The 16,673-nt window shown below is 36.3% G+C and overlaps 1 protein-coding gene across 5 annotated transcripts in view; it reads left to right on the top strand.

Annotated features, from left to right (window-relative positions):
• The window catches only part of OPRM1 (opioid receptor mu 1), a 109,175-nt gene that overhangs the window by 15,150 nt on the left and 77,352 nt on the right, over nt 1–16,673 (top strand). Inside the window, exons 1-2 of one of the 5 annotated variants that reach the window (XM_037742085.1) lie at nt 6,950–7,685; nt 14,947–15,071. The exons of 1 other annotated variant lie outside the window; for it this stretch is intronic. In XM_037742085.1, coding sequence (XP_037598013.1) covers nt 7,396–7,685; nt 14,947–15,034 — 378 coding nt within the window. In that variant the 5' untranslated portion in view covers nt 6,950–7,395 and the 3' untranslated portion in view covers nt 15,035–15,071. Of the gene's footprint in view, nt 1–6,949; nt 7,686–14,946; nt 15,072–16,673 lie in introns of those variants that run through there. 3 more of the 5 variants (XM_017538883.2, XM_037742071.1, XM_037742072.1) reach the window with 3 other exon arrangements.

Genomic DNA, 16,673 nt, shown 5'->3' with positions numbered 1-16,673 from the left:
AGAATGCTGGAAAACATCAACATTTAAAATGCAAGCAAAGGAAGAAGAAAGCATTAAGATAAACCAAAAGAAATGGACAGGGTGGGAAAATAATTTAAAAAAAATAAGTTACAGAAGGGAGAGATAATAAAGAATATCAAAAAGAAAGATGCTATAAAATAAAGACTAAAACACCAATAGACTTAACATTATGAAAGTCCCTAATGTCCTTTGAAATAAAGGCCAGATTTTAAAGTGTGGAGGAGGAGAAAGTGAAGCTGAGAAAAACAGAGAAAATTGAAGGCAGGCCTTGGGTTAGTGATGAAAACATGAGTAAAGTGCCGGTTTTTAATGAAAATGGAAGAGTTCTGTGATATTAACACCACCGAGAGTCTGTTATACAAAGGCAGATGTGCAATGGTTTGAAAGCAGAATTAAAGTGCTAGAAAGGTGGTTCCCCCACTGCTTTCTCTGTGGTCCCTGGAGCATGAAATTCAGGGAGGGGGAATGAGAAAAGAGAATCAAGAGAAAGGAAGCACAGACATTAGTACAGAGATAAGAATGCAGGTTCATACGATTTTCTTTTTTTTTTTTTTTTTTTTTGGAGAGTCATTGGAGGCTATAATGCAAAAGAGTGATTGTGATTTGCTCAAGTGATTTTAGAAAGAGTTATATGGCACTGGTACAAATATTTAATGGAGTAAAAGGAAACAAAAGAAAGAAGTGAGACATTTTTATAGTGACCTAAATCAGTGCTTCTGAAAGTGTGGTCTGGATTTATGGGATCTCTAAGACTCCTTCAATGGATCAACGAGGTCAAAACAATTTTCATAACAATTATAGAAAGTTAAATGGTTTTTTTCACCATATTGAATTTTTGCACGAATGGTGCATAAGCAATCGTGACTTCAACTGCTGATACCTCAGCAGGAATCGAGACAGTAACCCCATGCCGTACTAGGAGTCACTGTACTCTTCACAGACACGCACACACAGAATAAAAATACAAAAGACGTTCCATTTTTAAAAAATATAATTAATGGATCAGTAAGGTACTAATTTGATTACATCTTGGCCTGTGAGTACGTCTGTTTAAATCTGTGTGTGATGAAATGGGAAGGACACATAAGCTTCTGCCGCAAACAAAGTAGGATGCTTGTCCCAAGGAAGAGCACATGCATGACTGTTTGAGCTGTGAACTGACTAACCACCTTTTCGGTGGATCATTATTTTTGTTTAAAGAATGACTAAACAATAAACTACATTTATCTGGAATTCTGCGTTTGGCAGATATCTTCCTGAAATGAAAGAACTGAATGTATCACCTCAAGGAAAACTAAAAATGTCTATTACCAATGATTAAGTTTAGGCTTTCAAGAGAAGTTGGAACTTGGAAAATTTTCCCCTACTGGGAGCTTAACAACATCCCAATATTGGAAGAAATTTCCTGTAAGAACAGTTGTAATATGAACAAATGTGATTTGTTGCTATTTTATAACGACATGTTTTACCATTTGGAAAGTGACATAATGCAGTGAACTAGTGTTTTCTAAATGATCAATGCATCTATTATAAAACCATGCAGGAGTAGCAGATTCATTCAAAGTGGAAGACAGATCAATCGAATTAAACATGCCAAAGTACAAAAAAAATTCATTAATGTGCTTTTAATCTCCACATACTAACTAACCCTTAAAAAACTAGCACTTCTTATGTTTAGGTTTAGTTTAAAGAAAAATATCCACAATTATTTGTAAAGGCTGTTAAGATAATCTTCCTTTTTCCAAACACATATATGTAATTATAAGTCCGTATTTCTGTTCATGTACTTCAACTAAACAATGTATTGCAACTGATTGAATGCAGATGCAGATATGAGAATCCAATTGCCTTCTTCTAAAGCAAACATTAAAAGAATTCTCGGAGCCAACCCAAATGCCCATCAATGATAGACTGGAAAAAGACAATGTGGCACATACACACCGTGGAATACTATGCAGCCATGAAGAAAAAATGAGTGCATGTCCTTCTCAAGGACATAGATGAAGCTGAAAACCATCATTCTTAGCAAACTAGAATGGAACAGAAAACCAAACACCACATGTTTTCATTCATAAGTGGGAGCTGAACAATGAGAATACGTGATCACAGGGAGGGGAACATCACACAGTGGGGCCTGTCAGGGGATTGGGGAGTTGGGGAGGGATAGCATTAGGAAAAATACCTAATGTAAATGATGGGTTGATGGGTGCAGCAAACCACCATGACACGTGTAGACCTAGGTAACAAACCTGCATGTTCTGCACATACATCCCAGAACTTAAAGTATAATAAAAAGAACAATAATAAAAGAATTGTATAATGTAAAACAATTCCACTCTTCTCACTAAATATTTTCTTGTTTGGGAAAAATATAGGATTGCTTTTTCCTAGAAAATATTCATGTTTACATGTAATAGGTGTGTTTTTGTTATTTAAAATATAATGATAAAGAATTGTTTTTATAAATCTCTTAGTTTTAATTTCTAATATGATCGACTGTGATAAAGATAATCTACATACAGAAAAGCTTTTTGGATCCTCAATAATTTTTAAATGTGCAAAGAGTCCTGAGACTGAAACATCTGACAACCGTTTATCTAAATAGAAAGTGATAAGGGGCTGTACTAGGGTAATGGCAAACCTCTGTAACTGGAAACTGAAGAGCAAAACTTGCACAGAAATGAGGTTCCAGGTTTTAGAAAGACATTTAACCCTATGTATCCTTTAAACTAGTTGTTGGTGTAAATTTTCAAAAGAGTTGATTTAGTTGAACCCTAGATATCACCTTCGACCCTTAAAAAAATCAGGTTGTTTAAGGTCAATTCCATACTACTAAACACAGTGTAATATTTATAAGAATTCTTCCTGCTAATTTCTAAGCCACATACAACAGGATATAAAAAGCCAAAGGACAAAGGATAAATTCTTTCATATGTGTGTAATCCTATAAACCCTCTTTGAAGTTGATTCTCATGTTTTTATTTTACAGAAAAGAAAATCAAATATCAGGAAGCATAAATAATTTAATAAGTCACAAGGAAGTAAATAGTTGAGTCTAGATTTTGAACTACTTTTTTTTTTTTTTATCAAAAGTCCAGGGCTTTTATCCACTTTATTCTAGATGCCTTTGTTTCAGGTTTGTTAGGTAGAAGTTGGTGTGAGGAGTTTTTTGCTTCATTTACTTATTTATTTTTTCCATGCAAATAAAGAGTGCCTATTCCATTTTCATTGATATGTATGCAACAACCCAGTGATCAAGGATAAAACTGTATTACAATGCATTTGCATTCTCATTAGCTACGCACATTTAAATGTTAGATAACGTAGAGATAGCTATAAACAAATACATAAAATGTTCTTCCAATGAAACCTTGGATGTCCCTTCTTCTGAGCTTCAAACTGCTGTAATTGTTTCCTGCATAGCATTTATGTCTGTGTTCCTCATTAATAGCCATTAATCATGTGTTCCATTAACAGCCACTCTCAACAGAATCAGGACTAAGCTATTAAACTAAGTGTAGGATGATGGCAATTCTATGAATAACTAAGCCAATAGGTGTTGAAATTCAAAGAGAAGTGACTTTTAGCACTTTCCTGGGATTCATCCATGGTATGAATAAATACACTGCTTTGAAACAAATAATTTTTGTGAAAAGGTTGCAAGATATGCGTTTGATAGTAATGTTAAATCTAAATGGATAATAAAATATTCTTACTTCAAATAGAAAGCCTATGCTAAGCAAGAAGCATCAAAAAAAGACAGATATTTCAATTGTACAGATTACATATTAAGACTTAGTGAAATAAAAGATTATATACTTGGGATCAATACTGTATAAAATAATTAGGTTTCTAATAAATTGACTCATTTATTTACAGTCCATGTCATTTTATGAGAGATTGAGCTTTCACAATAGACTTCAGACCACTTGAGTAGGAAATGAACAGTAACGGAGGACAGGGAGAATATATCACAGGGCAACTATGAAATAAAAAAAGCTTGAAATTGAGGTCTTTTCATACTACATAGTAAGTGATATTAATTTATTATGTCTGCAACAGTTCTCTAGATTTCTCAAGGTTGTCAATACATTTGAAAGAAAATTAAATTTGTTCTGCGGTTTCCCAAATTGTACATTAAATGGATGGAAGATACCGAGATATAAATGTTAATACAACTTAAGGAAGGACATGCAATGATAACCAGAAGATTTTATATTCAAAATAGAAGGAGAAAAACTATCCTCAGCAGAACATCATAGAGACCAACAGAAAAGGAAAACATCAATCTCAGCTGAGAAGATGAAGCATAAAGTTCAATTCCTGCTCTAAAAAGCAACTGAATTTCTTTACAAAACAGAATAGAAAACAACTGTTTCTAGAAAAGTGCAATGGGAATTGGGTTGTTCCTTGTCTATAATTCTAGAAGAAAAGGCAAATGCCTAGTTCATAAGTCTATGCAGTTAAATCCTGGTTGGTTAACACACTATATTGAGTCAAAAAGGACAAAATTCATTAAGGATTTCCCATGAAGGTGTTTTATTTTCAAGTTGTATCATTAAAAATTCACCCAGATTATTTTATTAAATAGATAATGGCATAAAATATACACTATTTCTTCAATTGAATTCAAATATTATGCACATGCATATTCATATATATTTAATATAGAAAGAAACACAGAGAATGAGGGAAGGAGTCCACTATTTATTAAGTACTGTGTTAGTGAGCAGGTCTCCCTTAAGAACCTTATTAGACAGATTACAAAGCTAGGAGAGTAAAAAAAGGTATATTACAAAATACATACAAAAGATGACAGAATCACCATTCCAAAAGATCTTGGTGGATAAGAATTATGAACTGGATCTAACAAGATGTAACTTAAAAGTAAAAAAGTCTATAGTGTTGTACTAAGCTCCTTCCAAAGCAACTATGAATTTATAGGAGATGAAACACAGTACTCACCAGGCATAAGAATAAAGCTTCTGTAATCAAGAACAGTTGTATCCATCTTTTTAAATTCCAGCTCCCATCATAGCAACTAGTCCGAAGCAGATCTTTAGCATTTGTGGAATTGACTTGGATGGTGGTTAGGAATTTTGTTATTGGTAAACTTAAGGAGAGTTGAGACAGCAACATCACCAAAAAACAAAAATTTTTAAAAATGGAACTTTCATTTTACTGGTGGAAAGATAAAGTTTATAATTTGGCTCAGTTTCTTTTTGTTGTTTGTTTCTTGGTCAGGGTAAATGTAGATCATTATTTTTAACACTGGAGCTGTAGTTTAAGAGCAGATAGACAAACTATAATGAGAATGGATGAACACTAAAAGATCTCAGAACTACATCTTATAAGAAACAACTGAAGGATACTAATGTTTAACTTGCATAGGAGACTACTCAGTTGATTTCAAAGACATGAAGTATAATGGTAATGAGTTATCACTTATTAACCAATCACTATTGCAATATATACTCATTTAATCCTGCTAACAGACATATGAGGTTGGATATTACTAGCCCAAACCCCCTTTTTTTAACTAGTGAGAAAACTGTCATCCTATAAGGTAAAGTAACATATCCAAATTCATACAGCTACAAAGTTACAAAGCTGATTCATAAAATGATTTGACTTCAAGGCCAGGAATTATTACACTGTGTCTTGTATTCCACATGACCTAAGCACAAAGGAACTGAATGTATGCAGACAAATTTCAGCTCAGTATAAGAGAATTGTTACATTAGTTCATGGAAGGAGATGTTTTAAGGTATTTTTGTTAATCTTTAGGAAACCTCTGTAACATTTTATTGTGAAAATTATATCCTTTAATGTAAGAGGATAAAAATAATACTCAACGTTGGCAAAATAGCCTATGATTAATCGAGTTTACCTATGAGTTATCTGTTTCTAAGCTAAATGCCTAAAAATAATATTGGAATTAAATATTTCTTTCAACGTCTTCCTTCCATGCTTCCCAAGAGTGCAGTTCACTTTTCAAGACCAACTGGGAATATGTATTTTCAATGTTTATGGTCAAAAGATAGATACATGCACAAATATTACACATACAGAAATGAGAACTACTTCAGAACTGGTGTTAACTTTACAAAAAAAAGAACTTACTCTTTGTATTTACAAATTTGTTTATAAAATAAAAGCACTAGTGAACTTCTATTTTATAAACAAATTTGTAAATACAAAGAGTAAGTTCTTTTTTCATACCTCACTTCTAAAGTAAGGCATAAAATTCAAAAACATATCCATGCTCCTCAAGGATCTTGTTGTAGGCCACTCTAATTCCATATGCCATGTGGCTCTTCCTAGAATACCTACACTAGAAAACAGACTGAATGCAAATTTTGCTGGTGTTAACAACCTTCTTCTCAGAAGCATATGCCTATGGAGAAAGTCTGGAGTTAACAAGGATAAATAATTCCAAACAGGTCTATGAGATTTAAGATGTGAAAGATCAACATTATCTTTAGCCGACTTTACTGGATGCCACAACCTTCTGATTTCTGTAACCAGTTCTTGTGCCTCTTCCCCACTAAGACAAAATCATAGGCAAACAGAGCTTCACCCTAAGAGAAACTGGGGAAAGCGGGGAACAGGTTTTCTCCACAAAAGTTTATTTGTTTCTCATTTATTTTTCAGATAATAGAGGTTCGCTGTTGTTTCCAACAAGTTGGTAGGGAAGAAAATTGGAAAAACATTATTACCTCTTCTTAGATGTTAGCAACAAGGACTGCAAAAGAAGATTGTGTGTCCCCCTACTCCCAAATAATCAAACTTGGCAGTAGAGATGAAAGAGCATTGGGGTTTTAGGGTTGTTAGGGTTTCATCAAGCCAATGTATTCCCTGCCAGATTATAAGGAGAAAAAAGAGCTGGAAAATGGAGTGATGTTAGCCCCCTTTCTTATTTTTCACTGCTGCCAAAAACTAACTCTGTCTCTCTCCCCAGTCCTTCTCTCTCCCTCCCTCCCTTAGATGTGTTTGCACGGAAGAGTGCCCAGTGAGGAGACCGACTCTTTGGATCGCTTTGCGCAAAATCCACCCCTTTTCTCTCCTCCCTCCCCTCCAGCCTCCGAATCCCTCTTGGCCCACCCTCCCCTACCGCAGCCGCCGCGCGGGGTCGGGGATGAGCCTCTCTGAACTACTAAGGTGGGAGGGGGGTATAGGCAGAGGAGAATGTCAGATGCTCAGCTCGGTCCCCTCCGCCTGACGCTCCTCTCTGGCTCCTCCAGGACTGGCCTCTGTAAGAAATAGCAAGAGCTGTGGCAGCGGCGAAAGGAAGCGGCTGAGGCGCTTGGAACCCGAAAAGTCCTGGTGCTCCTGGCTCCCTCGCACTGCGGTGCCCGGCCGGCCGTCAGCACCATGGACAGCAGCGCAGTCCCCGCGAACGCCAGCAATTGCACTGATCCCTTGGCGCCCTCCACTTGCTCCCCAGCGCCCAGCCCTGGTTCCTGGGTCAACTTGTCCCGCTTAGATGGCAACCTGTCCGACCCCTGCGGTCCGAACCGCACCGACCTGGGCGGGAGCGACAGCCCGTGCCCTCCGACCGGCAGCCCCTCCATGATCACGGCCATCACCATCATGGCCCTGTACTCCATCGTGTGCGTGGTGGGGCTCTTCGGAAACTTCCTGGTCATGTATGTGATTGTCAGGTAAGGAAGGCGCCGGGGTTCCAAGCGGAGGATTCAGAGGCTCACGGGGGTGCAAAGAGACACCTGACCCCTAGGGCTCAATCTTGGGCGGGAGGATGAGAGAGGGGAGGTAAGCCGGGGAAACTGGAGGTGACCACGGACAGTGATTGCTATTTCTGTGCAAAAACCTACTTTTCTATATTTCTCCAATTGCTAAAGAAATACTCCAAAATTTCAGAAGCAGAGAAGTTGCTTTGGTAAAAGCTACAAAGGTCTAGGGGTGGGGGTGAAGATAAGTGCCGACTTAGAGCTCTTCCATATGCTGAGCAAGGAGAGCTCTTGTCAGAGTCTTACACTCAGTCCCTTTGCAGGAGCCATGGAAAGAGTAAGTTGTGAAAAATGGGAGAGAAATTCTTTCCCAAATTTGATTGGGGGGAGGCGGGGAGAGGGCGGTCAGACACAAGTCTTCTCAGTTGTTTTGAGATGAACCTTGGCAACTTTCCTACTTCTGCTGGTTCAGTACTTCCCTGTACCACAACCCCACCCTTTCTCCTCCCCTGCCATAGCAACCCTTACCCAACTCTTCCTTTCATCCTGAGGCAACACTAGATAAAGGAAGTTTTCCTGGCATCTCTCTATGGTAGTTTTGCTCTGTTATAACAAACATGACAGCTGTGTTGCCTAGACTAGTTTGCCGTTGGTAGCCTCAGCTTGCCTAAGTCACAAACTGCATCTGGAGTGGGTAGGATGGTTCAGGAGAACCACAGGGCATGGCTGTATTTCAATGCCTCCACAAGTTGGAGCTAATTAGGAGTGACCAAAAGCACCATAATTCCACATTAGAAACTATAGAAACTCTTATACAGAAAGTTGTGATGGGTGCTCTAAACAAAGTGTTCTTATCAGGTAAAATTAATTCAAAAGAATTGTGGACCACTTTCTGTTTACTCAGATCTTCCACCTATATTTAGCAGAGTGTGCAAGCTCTCAATATTGATTGTGATTGATACTGATTGTGTTGGTGTTGATGTGTATATTCAAATACTACATGTGAATGTGAAATGTCATATATCTGTTTTTGTTAAAGAAGATAAATATTTTAACACTTTAAAATGGCTCCTAGTTAGATGTTTTTTGTTTTTTGTTTTTAACAGGGGTATGTGTATGTAGGGAACATGGCATTTTCACCTTTAGTTGCAATATTTCACCTATTCAACAAGTATTGCAGGTTTGAGTGGACCTCTTAAATCATTTAACAATTGCTCTCCCTGGTATGCTTTTATTACCAAGATGCTGCAAATTGCTTATAAGCAATTCTTTCCACTCATGTGTCTGATTTCTTTAATTAATGATTTTTAAAGAGTAAAGCTAATTTCCCTGATCTTTTCATGAGGAATAAGATAAGTATTGTCTCTGAGAAAACAGCACCATCTATTGAGAGGAAGGCTAACAACAGAAGGAAAAATGCAAGAAGATAAATGGAAAAATTTATTTTAAAAAACATTTACTTTAAGTAATTCAATACAATGATTCACATTAAAGATTAAAAACCAAGTCTCATTCTGCAGTTATGATGATAAAAGTTATAATTAAAGGCCTGCTTTGTGAAAAGAAAATATATTTTTCATTTATTCTATAAGAAATTCATAGAATCATAAACTAATCAAACTACAAGGGACTCTAGAATTATCTGTGCTAAGTAAACTGAGGCACAGAACATGTAAATGATTTTCTCTAAGAACAGATAGTTCATTAATTCATTGCCACTGAATCTTTCCTTGATAACGTAATTTTGAGTTTATTATGCTGGCAAATCATGATTTGAGTTAATTCAACTATTAGGTTGACAGAGTGGGTTGATATAGCAATAATAACTTGGGAATAGCAAATCATCCCCAAATTCTGTATGGAATCCTGGAGGGAAAAAGCATGAAACAGAAATTACCAAAGCATCTAGGAATCCTGCCATCTGAAACATAATATTTTATTCCTTTTCATTGCTTCTCCTTGGCATTTTCCTTCCTCATTTTTCTTCTCTTTAATTTATGCTTTCATATACAGAGAGAGCCAATAGACTGACAGCTGGCTGTGAAATGAGCAGATAGGTCTTATTCCAGTATAGAGGAGGTTGCCAGTTGGGTGAGTTAGTTTTAAAGGCATTACCTCTGGCCTCTTGTTGACTTAGAGAAAGATGGTGACAGTGCATCTTACTGAGAACATGATATTATGCTTTATTTTCAGTACTGAAAGTTCTTACAAAATGCAGTACTATTTGAAAGGTCATCCCAGACACCCACCTGTGGCAGATTGGGCTTTAATTGCAGGGTCAGGTAACCCTCTCAGAATGTGACTGTGAAACAGAAAAATGGGCAGGTTAGTGACAGATGAAGTGACAGGGAAAGCATCTGGGGATTGAAGCAAGTATGTCTATTCAGCCAAGAATATTTTTTTCCCATTTATTTGTTTCATTGCATTTTAGGTTTTGGGGTACATGTGAAGAACGTGCAAAATTGTTGCATAGGAACACATGTGGCAGTGTGATTTGCTGCCTTCCTCCCCATCACCTACATCTGGCTTTTCTCCCCTTGCTATCTCTCCCCAGCTTCCCACCCCCCACCGTCCCTCCCCTATTTCCCAACAACTGACCCCAGTGTGTAGTGCTCCCCTCCCTGTGTCCATGTGTTCTCATTGTTCAACAGCCAAGAATATTTAACTGACTGTCTCCAAGCTGCGGTGTTTAAACTACAAAATGATAAGTTCAGGGATGTATTGTTCTTCTAAAAGGCTGGATATAATGTTGCATCTATTAAGTATTCCGGAGAAATGCTCACTTCCTTCCCTATTTAAAATTCAAAAAAAAATACTATTGAATGATCACGTAGTTACAGTTTTCAGATTATATTAAGGTAATATTTATTAAAATGCTTTAGTACATTGAGTGAATCATGAAGCTCAGATGGCTATGTCAACAACAACAAGAATAATGGCTAACATGGACGCTGTGGTTAATTCTTTAATTTTGTTTCTAACACCATCATCATCATCCCTTCATCAAAAACATTATTAAGCAGTATGACTTAAATGAGATTTTTAAACAAGGCTACTCTAAGAAATACTAGGGAGGAAAGGAGAAATTGTTATATGTTCTAAAGATTTTAAATACAGATGATGAAAATGTTATCAGTAACCATCACGTGAAATCATTTTTGGTTTTAAAGAAAAATAATGATTGTATTTTTAGAAAATATGATTATTATCACAAAGATTTTTGAAAATATTAAAATTATCACAAAGATTTTAGAAAATATGATTAAAATATTATGAAAAGTAGCAATCACTTAAAAGGGGATGATAGTATGTCATTGTCAGGAACAGTAAAGAAAAAAAATCAAAAAAAAGTTACAGCCACCAGAGATGTTTCACTTATTAAAAATATTTAATAACTGAACCAAACTATAAAATTATCCAAAACTGCAAAAACTAATATAGATCCAGGTTGTGTTTATGTTGTGAGATTCTTTTCCCAAGGTTTGTTCATGTAGCTATGAACATGGTATGCATAGACACTTGAAGAGTGGAGGGTTAGAAACTTCAAGATCTCTGTGGGCTGTATAAACCATCATTCCAGTAAATTTCAAATGAAGAATGCCAAGTAATAGTGTCTTCACTTTAAAGATTATTTCTTAACTTGGTTAGATAACTACTCAACATAACTAATTACCAGAGAAGGACATTTAAATACATGCAAGACATTATTGTAATTTCTCCTTCCTAACAAGTATTTTTGATTTTATTAAAAGTCCTGGAAGCCTATACTTGTTCTATACTAAATATTTGATTCAGGTTTAAATTTTAAAATGATCAATTATACCTGATTAAAACAGAAGTATAAATTTTTAAACTTAATCCAGATTTAGGTAGCTAGAAACTAGTGAATGATAATGTTTTATCTAATTTAAGGATATGTGTGTATGTGTGTGTGTGTGTGTGTGTATATATATATATATATATATACATTTATTCACACACACATACATATATATTTGAATCAATTTGACTGCACATATCACTAAATATCACCATTAGTAATATACATAAAATGAAAAGATAATATTTATTCAGAAAACTGAAATATTAGTAAAATTTACTATTTCAAAATTCACAAAATATCTTAGAGGATGAATTTAAAGAGGAAAACACTAAATAAAATTCAATTCTTAATTTAATGGCTTATATTAAAAAAGACTCAATTGCATGCCTTTCACTTAGTAAGGGAAAGCTTCTTGAAACTATTACAGTTTGAGCTTTATTTGCTATTTTCCATATAGATACTCATTCAGAGGAAAACAACTCTTGTTCCATGTCCCCTAAACACACTAAATTGTTTTTACTTTCCTTGGTTATAAGCTGTGTCTTTGTCATTTGCATAGCATTACCAATCAACGAGTTTTTTAATATTCTTCCCTCTCTCTTTTCTTTCTTGAAAGAATAACCTATCTGATATTTTATGAAACATCTCCAAAGATAAAAAATGTATAATTACAGAGCAACTTTTCTCTTATAGGATGGATGGATGGATGGATAGATAATTGAGAGATAGATAGACAATAAGATAGATAGATAGATAGGTAGGCAGATAGATAGATAGACAGAAACTGTTGAAGTCTCTTCTCTGCTCCCATTACCCCTCTTTCAATGAAACTACCACTATCATAAATTTAGTGGTGAGTATTCACAAACATGTTTTCAAAAACTTACTATATATGGAAACACATATATGTAGTAAACATATGGAAACTCACATATGTAGTAAGTGTTTTTGTATGTTCTCAAAACTTTTTATAATTGGTATCATATCATATGTTTAAGCTTAAACACATAATTTCCCTAATTACCCCAAGTTGTTATAGTTCCAGTAGGCCAATGCTAGAAAATAGATGTCAAATAAAACAAACATTCTGGCCATTAACTCTTCTGAGTACTTTTAACTGAACTTATTAAGAAAATTATGTGTTTTAATTAATGTTTAGGTATATTTAGAAAAAATTCAGCTGCTGCTACAAAACTAAATCTGTTAATAAATTTAAATAAATAATGTCTCTACTACTAAGAAGAAAATAAAAATAATTAATTGGTGTCTGCATGTATTCAAATAATAAATGCCGACAATATTCACTTTGAGATTTTGAGCATCTAATAGGATCCCTTACATATAAAAGTTGAAAATGTTATTTCTTCTAGGATTCCATTTAAGGCAGTAGTTGAAACTACTATTTTCAGCTACTGTCTTAAATGGAATCCTAGAAGGTCAGCATCAAGAAAAAATAAGCTCATTTTGATAAATCACATACATCAATATGAGATTTTAAAATATACTAGATTTTAAAATATACTAGTGTTGATTGGGCACTGTGGCTCTCACCTACAGGTGTCTGACTCTCACCTTAATATTTTAAGGTCAGAAGCAAGAAAAAATGAGCTCATTTTGATAAGTAACATACATCAATATAAGATTTTAAAACATACTAGTTTTTGGTTGGGCACTGTGGCTCTCACCTACAATGCCAGCGCTTTGAGGCACCAAGGCTGGAGGATCACCTGAGGTCAGGAGTTTGAAACCAGTTTGGTCAACATGGTGAAACCCCGTGTCTACTAAAAATAAAAAAATTAGCCAGGCCAGATGGGGCACACCTGTAATCCCAACTATTTGGGAGGCTGAGGCACAAGAATTGCGTGTACCTGGAGGCAGAGGCTGCAGGGAGCAGAGATCGCAACACTGCACTCCAGCGTGGGGGACAGAGTGGGACTCTGTCTCAAACAAAAAATGATCTATTTTTTTAAATTTTAAAAAAAGTACTAGGGGTAAATACCAAGATTAAACAGAGCATATAATTTTAAAATACTAGAATTTCAAGTCTTTAATCCTCATTAAGTTTAATCTTTATCTAACTGAAACAATTATATGGGACAACAGTCTTCAAACTTGTGTATAGATGTAGACACTTATTTCAAGAACTTGGGACCCAATATATAAATCAGATCACAGAACAATCATCCAGACGTAATCATATGTTGGGGCCAAGAGCACTGCTTACCTTGCACCCATACCTCCCGCCAGTGCTGTCCCCAAAGGGCCTTCATAAAATTTCTAGGGCTCCACCTAGAAATTTGAAAGCAATGGCTTTCATATGGTTTCAGATCCTTCTTGTGCCCGCCTCATGTCCTTTACCTTGCCTTCTACCTCAGTCCCTGATATGGCAGTCAGTTTTGCCCAAACACTTCACCTTGACTGCATCAATATCATTTATTTTCTGCCCTCAGACTTCTCTGTTGGAGTAATTGCCCTCCAGAGGAATCAGCATGGCACTCACAAAGGCACTCTTTGAAATTTCAGGGAAGGCAACACCACATGGAAAAACCCTTGACCGGAAGGTGGAAGCCTGTGGACAAATGCCACCCTCACTCCCCTCTTCTCAGGTTTACAATTCTGAAGGTCCAATGACAAGGCACTCAGAAGGTCTTACCCACATTATGACCATCTCAAGAGCATGCCTTGTTTTCCTCTTCCCTTGTTTACTCTTCTAGTCCCCCACTCCTCTCCCCTGGAACCACTATTCAAAATGATTCACCTTCACACAAGGTCATTTTTCACACTCTGCTGAGCATCTTTCCTGTTGTTTTATAATTGGTCACTATATGTTAGCACAGTAAAATCTGGTTAATAAATAGAGCTCTTATAGACCTATCAATAAAGGTTTATCGTTAACTATCAAAATCTCATAAGAAAAATTCTAATAGGCAGCCCCAACTAGAACTACCAAGAGAGTTCATAAGATAAGCTTTTCTTCCAATTTTTGTTCCTGCCTTGGGATTCAGGAAAGGCTTTTTCTGGTAAGTTTTGCTGAATGGAGACGAAGTGGGCACCAATCATGCCCAGTGTTCAGTTTACTTCTTCTTGAGCTCAGGGTGATAAAAGCAGATTTGTCTGAGCTATATAAAAGAAATGAAGCCTCCTATACCTTCTGGCAAATTATCTGAGGATAGAAGAAAAAAACCCTACCACTCCCTTTTCCATTAATTTCATGCCATATAGTAACTTTAAAAGTATCTTGTGATTAATTGAGCTCAAGAAAATTTCAGTCTTCAAAAGCAGGCTGAAGTATCAAATGCAAGAAATGTCATACACAAGAAGCATCATATATTGAGTTTGCCAAGCAACACCTTTCCATACCCATCCTTTCTTCCCTCAGGTAACATTTTTCTTTCCCTGTCAATTTCTCAGAGATAAATTTAGAAAGGAAATACAACAACAAGGAAGAAAAACCTTGCCCTGGCTCAGGACCCCAAGTGTCAGTTGCGACTCAACTTAAAAGCACTCTGTGCCTCACTCTCCTTGTCTGTAAAAATGTGTAAATTGGACTAAAAACATCTTAAACCCTTTCTAGTACTAAAATGTCCCAAGGCAACTTCAATGACTATCAAGAGCATGTTTTTCCCAGCAATACTATCTGGAGGAAAAGAGGAATCATCCAGAAAACTAAACAATCGTGGTTTCCGTTCCATCACAGCCTATTGGATTCTATATAAGCTCGAATAGGTTCTGTCAGAGGGAGAAAGGGCGAGTGCACGCTGAACTACCAGGTGTCCTGTTTATGACTAGGCCGGTAAGTGAAACAGAAAGTTACCGTCAAGCCTTTATTCATATGCTTCTAGAGTATAGGCGAGAGGGCACATAGGAAAAGGTGCAACCCCACAGTGTTCCGTTTTTTTTTTTTTTCCCACCGAAACCACCAGGCGAGCATCACGTGTTTGAGCAGAAACGCAGGAAAGAGAGGGGAAAGGGGAGTGATCTTTTTACTGTACAGGGAGCCCCAAGCAAAAAGTCCTGCTGTTTTGTGGACCCCAGGGCCTGGGTGACAGGGAAAGACAAGGAATAAAAAACACCAAGTCAGAGTATGTGCTGCCTCTGTAAGGGTGAGGAATGCATAACACCTAAGAGTGTGATTGGCAAAGGTGAGGCAAAGCAAAATTCTCTTTCTCCCTCTCTCTTTCATTCTCTGTTTAATTTATAGGAGATTGTTTCAATATTTGCCTTCAGATATTAGTCATATCCTGGATGTTGTATTCCAAATCGGATGCAAAGAGGTTCTACCAAATTTAATCAAGTGAACTTTCGTAAACCAATGGGTAGGGCTCTCCCATAAGATGAACTGTGTGATGGGTTTAAACGAGAGAGAGATCATTCTGTTTGGGATAAAAGTTTCTGTCCAGGCAAAAATGTTGTCAGGTACACTTTTTGTTTGTTTGTTTGTTGTTTGTTTTAAACAATATGTTAGCTTATGCATTGTATATAAACAGGTGTCTTGTTCAGGCTACTATAACAAACTTTCATAGCCTGGGTGGCTTATAAACTACAGAAATTTATTTCCTACAGTCTAGAGGCTTGAGAAGTTCATGATCAAAGCACCCACAGATTCTGCATTTGGTGAGGGCCTACTTGAATTAACAGCTATCTTCTCTCCATGTCTTCACAAGGCAAACAGGCAAGGGAGCTCTCTAGGTCCTCTTTCATAAGGGCATTAATTGCATTCATAACAGCTCTGTTCGCATGACCTGACCACCTCCAAATACCATCACACTGGGGAATAGGTTTTAACATATGAATTTGAGGGGAATGCATTCAGTTTACAGTAGGTCTCCTAAGTGATTCAAGTATTAACCACTTGTACTCACTAAAAACCATTAGTGTGATTTAAACTAACATTTAAATAAATTAAGTCAAACTGATTCTTTCACTATCTTCCAATATGCTTCATATTTATCTCTTCTATACTGTTTTATTTTTCTTTCTCTCTGTTTTCCCATAACATATTTCTCATTCTTTTCCTATCAAATTTTTCCTGATTCTTCAAGTATCAACTTAAATCCATTCTTTTTTACAGCATCTCCAAAGTACTCCTATAACCAATTTCCCTACAGTATAATCCAAAATACCTGCTACCATTGTTA

Source organism: Cebus imitator, unplaced genomic scaffold (assembly GCF_001604975.1).
Source record: "Cebus imitator isolate Cc_AM_T3 unplaced genomic scaffold, Cebus_imitator-1.0 Scaffold6, whole genome shotgun sequence".
Lineage (NCBI taxonomy): Eukaryota > Metazoa > Chordata > Mammalia > Primates > Cebidae > Cebus > Cebus imitator.
This window is presented reverse-complemented; position numbering and strand designations above follow the sequence as displayed.